This window comes from Typopeltis vanoorti, chromosome 11 (genome assembly GCF_054136105.1).
Source record: "Typopeltis vanoorti isolate ZY-2024b chromosome 11, IOZ_Tvanoo_1.0, whole genome shotgun sequence".
NCBI lineage: Eukaryota > Metazoa > Arthropoda > Arachnida > Uropygi > Thelyphonidae > Typopeltis > Typopeltis vanoorti.
In genome coordinates, this window is record NC_143559.1 from 118,101,696 (window position 1) to 118,116,483 (window position 14,788).

The following is a 14,788-nucleotide window of genomic DNA, read 5'->3' on the forward strand; positions in this document are numbered from 1 at the left end:
AACACAACTTTAATAACAGCCATAAATACATTCTTATAGAGAACACACCAGAATTGTTCTGAGCTAATCAGTTTATAAATTGAGTTATTCTTATGTCACTGTGATTTTTGTTTTGAAAGTTTTTTTTTTTTCACTTGGTAATACTATAAGTTAAAGATGCCAAGAATATTATTATTACATGACACCTCCAGGGAGTCCAAAGACTCATCGAGGGAGGGCACCTACTCCTACAACTCTCATCTCTACCTCAGTCCACCAATGCCATCTACCCCCCCCCCACCACCACCACTAGTATTTTCACAAACATTTGTAATTTTGGCAGGATTTGAACCCACAGCCTTTTGATTGGAGAGCAGATATGCTAACCAGGCTGACATTAAGTTAAAGATACCAAGAAATATTTCTTGGTATCTTTGACTTGTACTTTTTTGTTTGTTTGTTTTTAATTTTAAAGTATATAGTTATTTAAGAAGCCTTTTTAAATAAATAACTTTTAAATATAGAATACTTGCATGTTGGTTTTATGTATTATGTATTAAATCTTTATCTTTCTAACTATCCTTTTATTTATTTGCAGAATGTTCTATGCCTTTAGAAGTAAGTACTCATTTTTTCTAAAGCAATTACTTTAGATTTTCTTTCTCCTTATCTGATTATTTTATTAGAACAAATATTACCAATATCACCTCATTTAGGATTTTTATTTTAAAAATGTGTATATATTGAACTCAGAGAGGAAAAAAAAAATTGCAGAATAGAACTATTTTTTGTCGAAACCTTGTCTTTTTGATAGGTCTATATGAATATTCTTATTCTGTGAGAATCCAAGCTTTTCCCTTTCCCCCAGAAAACATAAGAAACACTGTTTTATTTAGGTGATATTTAATGATCACTTTAAAAAAAAAATAAGGAAAAATAAAATCAGAGCTGCATACTGATTTTCTTATACCCTGTTTTATTTTCTTGAATGACTTACAGAAAGTGACTATTGTTGCAAAATGATGGCATTTGTCTCATCATCACTGTTACATTTATCAGCTAAGTTTTTATGATTCACTGCCATACTGCTCTGAACTGACTAAGAATTGTATAAAACTAGCATACTCATACCTGTAGTATTCCATCCTGCTAGTTGTATGATAAATTCACAAGACTTCTAATACTTATTGAATTCTAAGTTATTATATTCTTATGTTAAACGAACAGTAATTCACTCTGCTACTTATGCCAAGCCTTTATTTTATTTAAGCCAAACTTCAGCAAACTGGTCATTATTAGGGGTTTGTCTGAAGATTTTATTGACTCCCACCCACTAAAGTTTTAGCCCACTTTGGGTGGACTAAAGTTTTTTTCTATTCTTATTAATATTTATTTATTTATTTTGTATTTTTCATTTATTTTTTGAATATTCCAGAAATCCTGCTAGAAACCAAACATGGAACTTTTGAACCACTTCATGCCTACACTAAGCATGGAAGTGGTCACACACCAGGCATTGAAATTCATTTCCTACATAAAGATAGTCACAAACATCCATGCCCAGGGTAGGATTTGAACCAGCAATCTGTTGTTTAGATAGAGCAGATACACTAAATGCTTAGCCAACCAGGCTGGCAGTTAAACCTCAGACAGTGTTTCATTTACAGACTGCAATGTATATCCATCCATCTGTTCACTGGACATCAACAGATACCTTATGGTCACTCAGATGCTTGATTTGCCACACCAGTCCTCACCATGTGGTCCTGTTATACGCTTTACTGGAGGCCTCTACTCTCTGAAGATCAGTCATTGCAGACACACCATCCATCCATCTCATTGACAGTATACCCCATCCTCTCTTTCCAGGAACTTTACCTTCTATTACTGTTCTGAGAAGTCCTCCTTCCATCCTTTCAATGTGTCCAAGATATTTCAACTTTCTTCTGTCAATATCCTTAAGGAGCCTTAAAGTTCTACTGATCCTTTCTAGCACCCATCCATTTGTCTGCCTTTCAGTATATAATATCCTCAACAGCCTTCTGTAACACCACATCTCAAAAGCAGATATCTGTTTCTTATCTGACTTCTTTAGGTTCCAAGTCTCACATCCATAAGTCACTGTTGGAAAAACAACTGCATCCAAAATCCTCAACTTTGTTCCCATGGAGATAGATCCATCCTTCCAGATTTTAGACAAGTATCTGACTATTGTTTTAGCCATTCCGAATCTTCTGAACAGCAATTCTTCACATTAATAATGGATCCTAAGTACTCGAACTTGCTGACTTCCTCAATTCTTTCTCTATTAAGGTACACTTGTTTCTCAAGAGCTTCCCTGTTTGTATCTTAATTCCTGTCTTGAGCTCATCCAATGCTACATGCATGATAATAAACAAGTGAGGAGAAAGTAGGCATCCTTGCATAACTCCCTTTCCAACTGAAGCCAATGACTTCTTGGCTTCTTGCTCCCTGAACAGTTAGCTATCAGCCTGATAATGTGTTGAGGAAAACCCATTATTTTTATTACTTCCCATAGTTTCACATATATGTAATGTATATAAGGTATATAATTATGAATTTTATACTGCAAATTTCTATACGCAACATTTTGTATGATTCCATCGTCCATTTTATTTAATAAATATGATTTACATAAAGTAAATTACCTAACATCTTGGCATACATACTCCAGTCAATTCAACTTGCTCTTCCCATAAACCATGTACCAAACCACAAATATCCACAGTTTTTTCACAGCAAATTCCTTTTCTGTTCCCTTCAGGTTATAAATTATGGCAATAAATTAGCAGCTTATATACAGGGTGTTTCAAAAAGATTATCCCAATTTGAAAATTGTATATCTCTGCAACCATGAACCACAAATGAATGCAACTTGTACCATGTGAGCCTTGTACCTTGGCCCAGAGTTTGATACAAAAAAAAAAAAAAAAAAAAAAAAAAAAAGAACAGATTTTTGTGCTAATCTGTTAGAGGATATGGAGGACGACACCTTCCTACAAAGGTTGATTTTTAGTGATGAAGCAGCCTTTCATCTAAGCGGTAAAGTTTCGCGCCACAATGTTTGCATATGGGAACTTGAGACTCCACATGAAATTGTACAACATGTTTTTTGCATGGTTTCTGTTAGAAAGGTTTATGGCCCTTTCTTTTTTGAGGAAAACACTGTTACGGAAAACTCCTATCTTGAAATGCTGTAGGACTGACTACTTCCACAGCTGAATGAAGAATCTGAAGATTACATTTTTCAGCAAGACAGTGCACTGCCACACTGGAACCTCCCAAGTTTGTCAGTTTCTAAACGAAACGTTGCCTCAGCGTTGGATTGGACGCACGAGACCCAACAACTTGGCACTACACTCTTGGCCTTTAAGATCTCCAGACATCACACCTTGTGACTTCTTTTTATGGGGATATGTAAACAACTGTGTTTATGTTCCTCCGTTATCCACTGACTTGGATGAGCTCAGAACCAGAATCACGGCTGCAGTAAATTCTGTGACAGATGACACTCTTAGACGTGTTTGGGATTAATTCAGCTATCGGCTTGATGTTGCCCGTGCAGCAGTTGGAGGGCACATTGAGCATTTGTAATTGTGGTGAATGAAACTTTAGGCCTTACTTCATACTTGGTAATTTATTTTGTAACTGTACCACATTTTCATTATTAAATATAATTATTTGAAATTGGGTCATTCTTTTTGAAACACCCTGTATAATTCACTCTATCCTGTAGTCATTTATGGTATTATCACCTACATATAAAAATTTTCTTAATTACCGGTTACTTAGATATCCTGGAAAACCAATAGTTTCTTTTCCTTCTGCATAGCTGTTTGAATTTGATGGGAGAAGGAGTAGGGTTAAAAAAGCTTGCAGCAATTCATGGTGTGCATGCAAATAGATCAGGAGAAAAAAAAAAATTGGTTTAATTCTTTTAACCAAGTGTAAGTAAACAAAGTTGATGCATAAAGTTTTTTCATGACTGGGCTATTTGTATATAGAAGCTAATGACTTCACATCAATTGCGTTAGTATCCCATAATGCAAAGCACTCTCTCTTTTGGAGTTGTATAATTTATAGCATCACCAAGTGAAAAAACTTTCAATATCTATCTCTGATCCAGAGTGTTTTAACAGAAAGATGATACACCTTTTCACTACTTATATATGGGAAATGTATGATTTCTGCATCACCTCTGGGTCTGACTCCCACTGATGAGACCACAAAGGTCAAAACCAGTCTGGGTAGTAGCCCTTCCCATTTCCAAAAGGGACTATGTATTATGGGATACTAAGGCAATTGATGTGAAGTCATCAGCCTCTATATACAAGTAGCCCAGTCAGAAAGAAACTTCACACACAAATTTTGTTTGCTTACACTTGACAATATTTATGCAATATTTGTTAATCTCTTCATCATGGTTGCACTTTATTCTGCATATTTACAGGATTAAGGCAGTCTAATCTTTTTTAATGAATTCAATATGGAATCCTCTCCTTAATTATCCCTTGCCTCTCTTCCTTCCCTTTAGAGAAAACATTTTCTAAAAAAAGATCTGTTGGTCCCACAAAGTTCCTTTTAATATAATTCTTCATGAGGCTTTAAAAACACAGTAGTATAATCTAGTATGAGACTTTTTAAAACCATAAATGAGAATCATATGTAGGCATAGATGATTTATTACAACTAAAGTCTACCAGCCACTTTTAAACAGATGTTTGTGAATATCAAGTAGGAGATCATTTTAATCTCCTAGTGTGTGAGATCACCAATATGCTTATTAAAAGTCTTGAAAATATATCGTGTTTAGTCACTACAGCATGATTTCCAAATTATCAAACTCTTGGCCCATAGTTGGTATTTAACCTTTTGTGTTATTGGCTTGTGAGAGAAAAATATTTAAAAAAACATTTTGCCTTTTATTTATGTAGAAAACACTTTTCTGAGAATGTGAGTGGACATTGTTACGTCGTTGGTTTTCTATAAATTTACTATTATTATTTTTCAAGTACCAACTAAGAATAAATCTCTAAACTATCTCTCTAGGACCCTTTTGAAGCTCTGACGATATTTGTTTGTTTTAGCTGCGCCAGTCACAGCTTTAGGACAGAAAATTCTTGTCCAAAGAAACCTTCCCGGAGGTCAAGTGTTACCTAACCTTATTAAAAGAATTAAGTAGCTTAAAGTAATCTTAGCATACAGTCATGGCCTAAATTGCTCTTAACTTCCTTTATATTCCCCTTGCCATAGGTCTGTGGTTTTATGAGTGGTAAAATCAGTCTCATGCTCAGATAAAACTCAGGCTTACATAAAAAAACATGTTTATTAAATGGTCAAAGAGATTACAATTAAGTTTGACATGTCAAAGGCTAATCATATTTTTATCATTACTAAATCACTAGTTAAGCAAGTAAGAAATGTTCAACCTGACAAGTATGCTATTCACATTCCATGGGTAAATTAAATCCACACAAAACATAAGTCAACTTCTAAACTAAATTTTGTGTCATTTTACTCCTTTACATTAGATTAGGAACCGCCCACAATCATACCAATACAGTCAATAAATCATTGCATATGGTCACTATAAGGTTCTCTTTCCTCCTAGTCAAAATTCTTGTTCCTTCTTTCATCTAAAACTAATTATTACATAGGTAAAAGAAAAGGTTTTAGTACTTTACCACTTTGACGTGATGATATCGTGATTCTTCCGTCCATCCTTTGTTTGGGGATATCTCTCTGCTACGGTAGGTTGCTGCCACGCGGAAGTCACGTACTAGTCACAAATGGGGCATTTTTCTTTGCTGGACACACGCTCATCTCATGGTTTGCTGTCGTTAGCTCGACCGCCATCAAAGGGGAATCCTTTGCTATCTCACATCGGTAAAACCTTTACCAATGGCCCGAATGGGAAAACTGCCGTCATCTTGCATATAGGCTTGTCTGACTCGTGTCAGTCAGCAACGGAGAAAGGTTGCAGCTTGTCATTGTCAAGCTTCCTTCCGGCCATCAGCATCGCTGGTCCACACGAGAACACAGAAACAGGCAACAACAAGAAGGCAAAAAGAAACTAGAGAGAGAGAGAGCTTCAAACATGCCCGAACTCGCTTTTATCCTCCTTCATAGCGCCTCCCTATTCGCTCTTACGAAGTGGCTTCACATTTCTGCTTCTCGATGAGTGCCCTTTTTGTGGAATGCGGATTCCATTTGCTTTCCACGAACGTCTCTGCCTCGGGGTTTACGTCATCGGCGGAGGTCAGTAAGCAACCTTTGGCCTTTTGTTAGCACTTAGATACACGATATAGAGCACAATTTAACATTAAAGCTTTAAACAATACATTTATGTTTAGATATGCAATTTTTTCTAATTTTCATTTTCTAAAGAAAATGTGACATGTTCTCTCATATAATATTTTTACTTTGCCAACAGTACAAGTATTTTCTTACTTAGTATTGTGTTTTAGTTAAATCTTGAATGAATAATTCTTTTCTTGAAAGAGTCCTCATTCAAGATCTAACAACATACATTGTCTGTTATATGTCTGTCCTTTAAGACTTGTTTTTGCATATACCCATTTAACTGTTGTATAACGAATAGTTATTCATACTGTATTTGCTTGCTAGCACATCCATTATATAAGAGACTTAGTTTTTGATAGGACTTTTTGAGCAAGTGGTTCGAATCTCATCAACTGGATTTGAATTTCACCTAAGAGTCTAAGGAACTTTTATAAGAAATTTTCAGTTTGAAGGTGAGTTAGCCAGCCTCACACAGAAATGTGTGAGGTTTTTTCTTCCCAAAAACTGAGTGATCTTCTTCTTCTTCTTTGACACTACAGCCCCGTGTAGGGCCTTGGCCTCCCATTTTTAGGTTTCATTGCTCACTACGAGGTGGGGTTGTTACCCTCACGCTGTATGTGTAATTATCTGTGAAGCATTGTGTTCTTAAGACCAGTTTGCCTGCTTTGCAGGAGGAAAACCCTGCAATCCACGCCCAAGACCGACTAACTTGACTTTGTCTGAGAAAGATCCTTAGCTCCTCATGTCAGCGATGAGAATCGAATGCAGCACACTCCTTTCTCAGGCATATAGTTGTGGAGCATAACCCCTCGGCTAACCGCATGGACACTGAGTGATCTTATGTCTTCAAAATACTATCCAAAAGCATATATAGTTAACAGATATGACAGAACTTTATTTTTTTATATATATACAATAGGCCTTCGATTTAACTGATTAATTGGAGAAAGGGATGTCTGCTATTGCCAGAAGTCTTTTTTAATCAAATGTCTTTTAAAAACTAGTATTAGTAGCAAACTTATAATGTACAGGATGTATTAAAATGTTGTTATAAATGTATAACTATGAATAAAATATTATTATGCATACTTATATAATTCATTAATAAAACATTATATAATTTATACATACTACTTGGCATCCTATCATAATGCCTCTTTCAAGCTGTCACACTGCTTCTTGCAGGCATTTCACCCAAACTCATATTTTTTTTTCTTAAAGCTCTCACAAAGTTGTTTGCAATGTGAACATTAGTTTTTTTTTTTTATTATTATTATTATTTAAATCCATTTTAGAAGGGAAAAAATACTTTGAAATTCTTAAACTCCATTGAATAAAAAACCTCCAAAAAAATACATAATAATCAATATTGATATCAAAGTAATTGACAGAGTTACAATTTTCAGAGCATAATAATCAATATCGATATTAACTTAATTGACAGAATTACAATTTTCAGAGTGAGAAATTCAACTGCCATATGGAGGAAGAGATGTTAATTTCTTTGGTGGTAGACGGTTCTGGTGAAACAGGTCCAGTTGATAAAGTGGTCTTGAAATCATCAAGCTTCAGTTGTCTTATGCCTTGGTGCTTTTTCCTTATTACTGTAAATTAAAATTCAAAATGTTCTAATAAGGAAACACATCGGGATCTGATGATGATTCAGTATTATGTATGATGTCATCCATATGGTGATAACAGACTATTTTTTCTTTAGGACAGAAATTTTGTTAATTTCAAAGTCCATTAAATCAATGACCTACTGTAATAGGCAGTAGTAACAACTGAGTGTTTGATCCATTCTCTTATTCATCACTGATCAGGAACTTCTGCTTGTTATATTGAGATTTTTTGTTTAATCCTTTACCTTAGCATAAGTAAACAAAAGTTTATACATGAAATATTGTCACAACTAGGCTTCTTTTATATAGAGACTTTGATTTCACATCAAAGTGCTTCCATTCCATTATGCATAGCACTTTCCCTTTTGGGTATATATAACAATGCATAATTGAAGAATTACTACCAATACCGGTTTCAACCATTATATTGAGGTTAGGCCTAGTCAGCCACATGGTTAGTGTGGATGGTTATGATTTCCAAGGACTGACAATTGACATTAATGTCTTTAGGGGTGAAGCGAAAAGCTTTTCATTTTCCTCGCTATCTGTTACGACTTCAGTGAGGGTAGAATTTTATGAGCAGTTTGCTCGCCCTGAAAGGGCATGGAGGTTATGCATTGCTACAGGAAGTTAAAATAGCTTCTGCTCTTCTATGTTTGAATATATCCGTTGCATCGTATGCTACAGCTTGCTGAACTAGATTATTGGGATGTGTGCACGTCTTTAAGAAGAATTTTGTTGCTAAAGATTGTAGGAAAGAGAAGAGATATATGGAATATTTGTGTCTTGGTGGAGTTGATTATTTTTGACAAACCATGGGGTGTTCGGTATCATTTGCAAGCACTTGTTTTGTACACATTGAAGTTTGATAATATTTGTAGTGGAGGTGTGGCTCCAGGCTGAAGAAGTGTGACTTTAGGACGAATCATCAGCTGGTATTAAAGCAATTTGATTCTGATGTTTAGCTTGCTGTTTCTATTAATTAGGGGGTAGATCTGGGCGATGGCTTTAGATGCCTTTGCACACGTTGCCTTGATGGCTGGACTTTTTTGCGGATTTACTTGCAGTCTCCATTTGGAGAACCATCTGTCTAACTTTAGAAGGTTTTCTTGAAGCTTTCTAGTAGCAAAGTGTGGTCGGAGAGATCTGGCTAATAATGCTGTGTCATCCGCATACAGGGCCATGATAGATGACATTGGGTTGTGTGGGATATCTGACATGTATACAGAGAACAGCAGTGGAGCCAGTAGGGATCCCTGCGGTACTCCGGCCAAGATGTGGTGCCGAGGTGAGTTGGTGCCATTGATCTTGACTTGCATGGTTCTGTTCTATAGATATGATCTAACTAGTTATACCATTTTCATTGAGATGCCAGCTGAGATGAGTTTTTGTAGCAAACCGAAGTGCCATATTTTGTCAAATGCTTTGGATTGATCGAAAAAAACAACTCCCGTGTATTTGCACCAGTTGTAGCTGGTGGTAATACGAGGTGGTATCAAAAAGTTTCGAGACTAGCTCTGTTTATGAGAAATTACTTTATTTATCTACGTTTACACACTATCACCTTCAAAATAGTCCCCTTGCATATCAATACAGCACTCCCAGCATTCTTGCCACTTCTGGAATGTGTCCTGGAAGTCTTCTTTTCGAAGCATGTCAAGCACCTTCTGCGATTCGTGCTGGAACTTCGCATTGGTGTCAAAACAGTGACCTTTGAGCTGGATCTTCATCTTCGGGAAGAGGGCAAAGTCTGCAGGAGCCAAATCTGCCGAGTAGGGTGGGTGCAGAAGTGATATCATGTTGTTTCTGGCGAGAATCTCACATGTGAGGAAAGCTTAGTAACAGGGTGCATTGTCGTTGTGGAGCATCTAGTTTTTCACATGCCACAGATCTGGTCGCTTTTGCCGAATGTCCTCCCTCAGATGCCTTAAAACCTGGCAGTAGAACTCGCTATTGACGGTCTGGCCCTTGAGGATGAATTCTTGATGCGCAGTGCCACTAATGTTGAAAAAAACGATGAGCATGCACTTGGTCGAGCTGTGGACCTGCCTCGCCTTTTTTTGGTCGTGGAGATGATGGGCTCTTCCACTGTGAAGACTGTTGCTTCGTTTCAGGGTCGTACCCGTATACCCAAGTTTCATCACCGGTAATGATCCTCAAATTTCACGTTTGCTCTTTGTTCTAACTTGCTGTCCATGATGAAATCGCAGATGTGGTAACGCAGATGGTCAGAATAGCATCAGTTGCACAGCTCCCAATGTACGCAGGACAGTGTCTTTTGGCACACTGACTTATGAAGGTATGTGCTCCCTGTGACTGTGCATGCAGCCTTGTGCTGCCATCTGTTGGCATGTTACAAACCTAATCTCGAAACTTTTTGATACCACCTCATATATTCCACAATTCTGTGGATCTCCTGGGTAGTACTATGGTGTTGTCGAAAACCGAACTGTTCTTTAGGAAGGATGTCTAGTTCATTTACTGAGGCTTGAAGTCGTAAAAGAATGACCTTCACAACCTTACCCAGGTTGGAGATGAGACTGATTGGACGATAACTTTGAGGTAGGTGTGGGTCCTTGCCTGACTTGTGTATAGGAATTACATCAGCCAGTTTCCAGGTGGAAGGAAAATAGTTAAGGCTTAAGATTGCATTTATTATTATGGTCAGGTGCACTACAACTTTTTGGGGAAGTAGTTTGATCATCCTATTTGTAATGCTGTCTGGCCTGGGAGTTTTCTTTATTCTTTAATCTTTTAATAATTTCATATATTTCAGCAGGTAATGTAGGTGCAATATGGTCAGTACTTATATCTGGAAGTTTGAATGAGTGTCTGACCTGTCTGTGAATTTTATACAAGCGATCAAAATCTAGGTTATCATATGAAGGTTTGCATTGCTCTTCTAAATTGTTTGCTATGACTTCTGCATTGTCTACATCTTGTGTGAACAAGGCCCAGGTCAGAGAATATTGGGGGGGAAGGGCTCTATCGTTTCTGATATTTCTCAGTAGTCCCCAGATGGAGTGATCAGTAGATGAAATAGAGGCTAACTTTTCTTTCCATACATGGTTTTTATGGGCTTTGAGTGCATCTCTCACTGCCCCATTTAGTTTATTTAGAGCTATTTTGTCTTGTGGTGCACGAGTGTTACAAAGTCTTTTCCTGGCTCTATTTTTTTCTCTGATCAAGTTCATAATGTCTTCGAGCAAACGACTTGGCTTGCAGGCAGATTTGTAGGAGGTGGCTACCGATATAGCAGAATTAATTTGTTGGGTGAGGTTTGTAACTGCAGATTCTACTTCTTCTTTTGTATATGTACGAGGAACTGGTCCAATATAATCCTTGAGTGCTGTTGGCAGTCTTTCCCATGATATATAGGAATGAGAAGGAGTAGACAGGTATTCTTGTTTTCCCAGCTGTAGTAGAATTGGGTTGTGATCAGATGACAACTCATTTATTGATCTTAGGCTGTATTGAAGATTAATATCCCACAGGATAGCTATATCCATGATGTCCGCAGTGCCAGACATACTAATATGAGTTGATTTGGTGGGGCCTGCCACAACAGATTGTTTATCCTATGAAGTTGGAAAGGATGCAACCGTACTTGTTGGTGGATCTGAAATTCCACGCAGGGTGCTTGAAATTCAGATCCCCGGCTATAATGGTGGGTTCTCTGACACATAAGATGGCATTTAGGTCAGAGTGTAGTAGAGTTTTTAGGGGTGGGTTGTAAGCAGAGTAGATTTTCAGTGTGCCAGCTGAGCTGGTGAACACTTCCACGCTTGTGATCTCAAGATTAGTGGTTGGAGGGTTGTTCACAGAATTGTGCTTGATGTAATTTTTAATGAAGATGGCAGTGCCACCATCTCTGTACACCAATCTGTCGTTTCTGTATAGGCGGTAACTCCTTATTTTAGGGTTATCTTGAGGGTCTTAGGTGTGATTCACTAATTAATATAGCATCTGGTTGATACCTGTATGCGAAATCTTGGAGCTCCAGAATTTTGTGTTTGAGGCCATTTGCATTCCATGCAACGATCTGAAGGGAGGCTGGAATAAGTTTGTTTTTATTCATTTATGAGTGCTGCGAGGATGACCTGGGTTTCACTTAGAAATCTTTTAGTGGAGATTGCTGAAGGGTTTGACAGTCTTGTAGCATGTTTGCTATAGAGGCTATAATAACAGCTATCAGGTTTGTAGGTGCTGTTGCCTGATTCTGTTCTGGTATTGATTTATTTGAACACGCCTCATCAGCATAACTTCTTGTTTGCCTTTGGCTCTCTTTATCTTTGAAGGTCTCCGACTGTGGCTGCTGAGCCTTCGGTTGTGGTGCATAGGCTTCTGGCACTCTAGTACTGTAGGTGGAGGGCTGTTTGTCTGTTCTTTGGGTGCTGAATGCATCCCATGTAGTTTGGCTGGGGTGGTTTTTGGTTTTGTGCTGATGTTGGTTGGTTGGCTATCCTCTCATTTTAGACATTTAAATTCAGCTCCACGCAGTTTCTGGGCATGGCCAAACTTTTGGCATCTGTGGCATTGCCCATTGCCCATTGCCCAGAATATGCCCTTTTTCAGAGTGGTTCTGGTGTGACAATGAGCTCACTGACTGTTTTTAAGTTGTAGATGTTATGAATCTCTACCAAGACTAACAGTATGGGAGTCTTGTCGGATCTATACATTTACATTCTGCTGACCTTGGCTGGAGGCAGGTCCTGTAAATTAAGATGAGCAGCTATTTCTGCTGTGTCAATGTCTTCACTTCCAAGGTTGAAGTAAAGCAGAACTCATATTTTCATATATGAGTTGCCAAAAGGTGTCACACCCTATTATTAAAATACGCTGGATTAGAGATAGTTGTTGGAAGTTTTGCCACTTGGTTATACTATAAATTAAAGTTACCGGGAAATTATATACTTGGTTTATTCCTTTATCCTAAGGCAAGTGATGTGAGGTCATAAGCTTCTATATATAAGTTGCCCCAGTCCTGAAAATAGTTCAGGTGCAAACTTTTTTGCTTACACTTGGATAAAGGATTAAAGCAAGTATATTATTTCTTGGTATCTTTAATTTATAGTATAACCAAATGGAAAAACTTCCAACAAAAATTTTAACACTTGTTTGCTATTTCTTCATCTGTTTAAATAACCTATATCATGTTAAATCACTCTATATGTACATTTTGAGGTGAGGGAGGATAACAGATTTTCTTAACTTTTACTAAGTAGCATAAATTTTCTGGAATAACTCTATAATTCTCTTTTTATATATATACCGTATTTGCCGGCGTATAGGATGCACACCCTTTTTTGTACACATTTTTTAGGAAAAAAACTTTATCTCTAAATATTGTAATGAATTTACAGTATTTCAAATATAAAGTAATAAGTAGGTCTACTTTCAACAAATACCTAATCTAACTAGGAAAGAGTACCCACCTTTTAATTGTCAAAACCCAGAAATTCATCTCCAGAGCTAAATGAAGAGACACTTGATACCTCTTCTAAATCGCAATCAGAGTTCCTCATACAACAAATTGTCCTCTGTACCATCCAGTGCATTACTAATTCCACACTTCTTAAATGATTAAGTCTCAGTTTAAGATCACTGTCTCAGTTTTCACAGCATCCCATGAAGCTTTGACCCACTCACAAACTTGAGCAATGCTAGGCTTCTTCCTGCTGGCATAACCTCAAAATCTGAAGACTGCATCCAGCTGTTCAACTTCTTCATAAATCCCTTAAGTGGTTTATTAATACAGACATCTAAAGGTTGAAGCTGACTAGTTAGACCTCCTGGAATTACAGCTAACTGAGTTTTCAATTCCTTGAGTTTATTTGTAACATCATCTGTTCTGTGAGAACGAAACTGATCCCATTCTAGCATGGCAGGCTTCTTCAACAGTCCACCAGGGTGCCTAGACCAAATTTTATCTATCCATAATATCATTCCTCCTCCATCCATCCAGCCTTTTGCATGAACATGCACAAACACTCCTTTAAGCAGTTTGTGTTTGGGAAGTGTCTTCCTTTTAAAAATCAATAGTGGCGGAAATTTTGTCCCATCAGCACAGCAGGATAAAACAGCCTTGTGGTGAGTTTTTTGTGCCCTGAAGTTTTAATAGTAACACTCTTAGTGCCCTTGGAATCTACAGTTTTGTTTGAAGGCACATCAAAAGTCAGCGGAACCTCGTCCGTGTTTCCTATTTGCCAAGTTCAAAATTTTCTCGTTTCCTTGCGTTAATGACGAATCGATGAAATTCAATCATTTTTTTCTTCATATTCAGCTGACATCTTTTGTGATATTTTTGTTTTAGTCAGCATACATAGCTGGTTTCTCTTCATGAATCTTGAATACCATGATGTTGAGCCAGTAAAGTTGGCGATCCCTCTGTTAGAGGTTATCGCTTTCGCTTGATGAATAATCATTTTTGTAGACACTGAAAGTCCCACTTTTCTGTGGTCCAAAATCCAAGTATTCAGTTCTACCTCAAGTTCTGGCTATTTTGCAGTTCCACTTCGTAGGTTACGTTTACTGTGAGTTGCTTTTTTTAAATCCTCTTCCTGATTCCGCCAAGTTTTTATCATTTTCTTGGTTGGGGGTGATCTGAAATGCCTCTCTGCAGAACTGTTTCCATATTCTTTTAGCATACGCAATCACCCGTAGCTTGTATGCAATATTGTAACAATGCTGACGTTTTTCAGCCATAATTTGCCAAGAAATTTAGAGAAAGTTTAACAGCAGAAATTTATCACTGTTCACAACTGCAACAATTGGAAAGTTTAAACGAACAGGACACAACTGTGATCGTCGATGAGAGCACATGCGCATCCACTGAACTCTACGTCAGTGTTTCTCAAAGTGTC

At 37.3% G+C, this 14,788-nt stretch overlaps 1 protein-coding gene and 1 long non-coding RNA gene across 5 annotated transcripts in view; one reads left to right on the forward strand and one right to left on the reverse strand.

The window, feature by feature from the left end:
* Positions 1-14,788, forward strand: part of DENR (density-regulated protein) — a 102,896-nt gene that overhangs the window by 36,083 nt on the left and 52,025 nt on the right. For all 4 annotated transcript variants that reach the window (XM_090400049.1, XM_090400051.1, XM_090400048.1 and 1 more), the window contains exon 3: positions 578-597. In XM_090400049.1, coding sequence (XP_090256175.1) covers positions 578-597 — 20 coding nt within the window. The remainder of the gene's footprint in view (positions 1-577; positions 598-14,788) is intronic.
* Positions 1-14,788, reverse strand: part of LOC150101988 (uncharacterized) — a 144,610-nt gene that overhangs the window by 34,713 nt on the left and 95,109 nt on the right. The window lies entirely within an intron of this gene.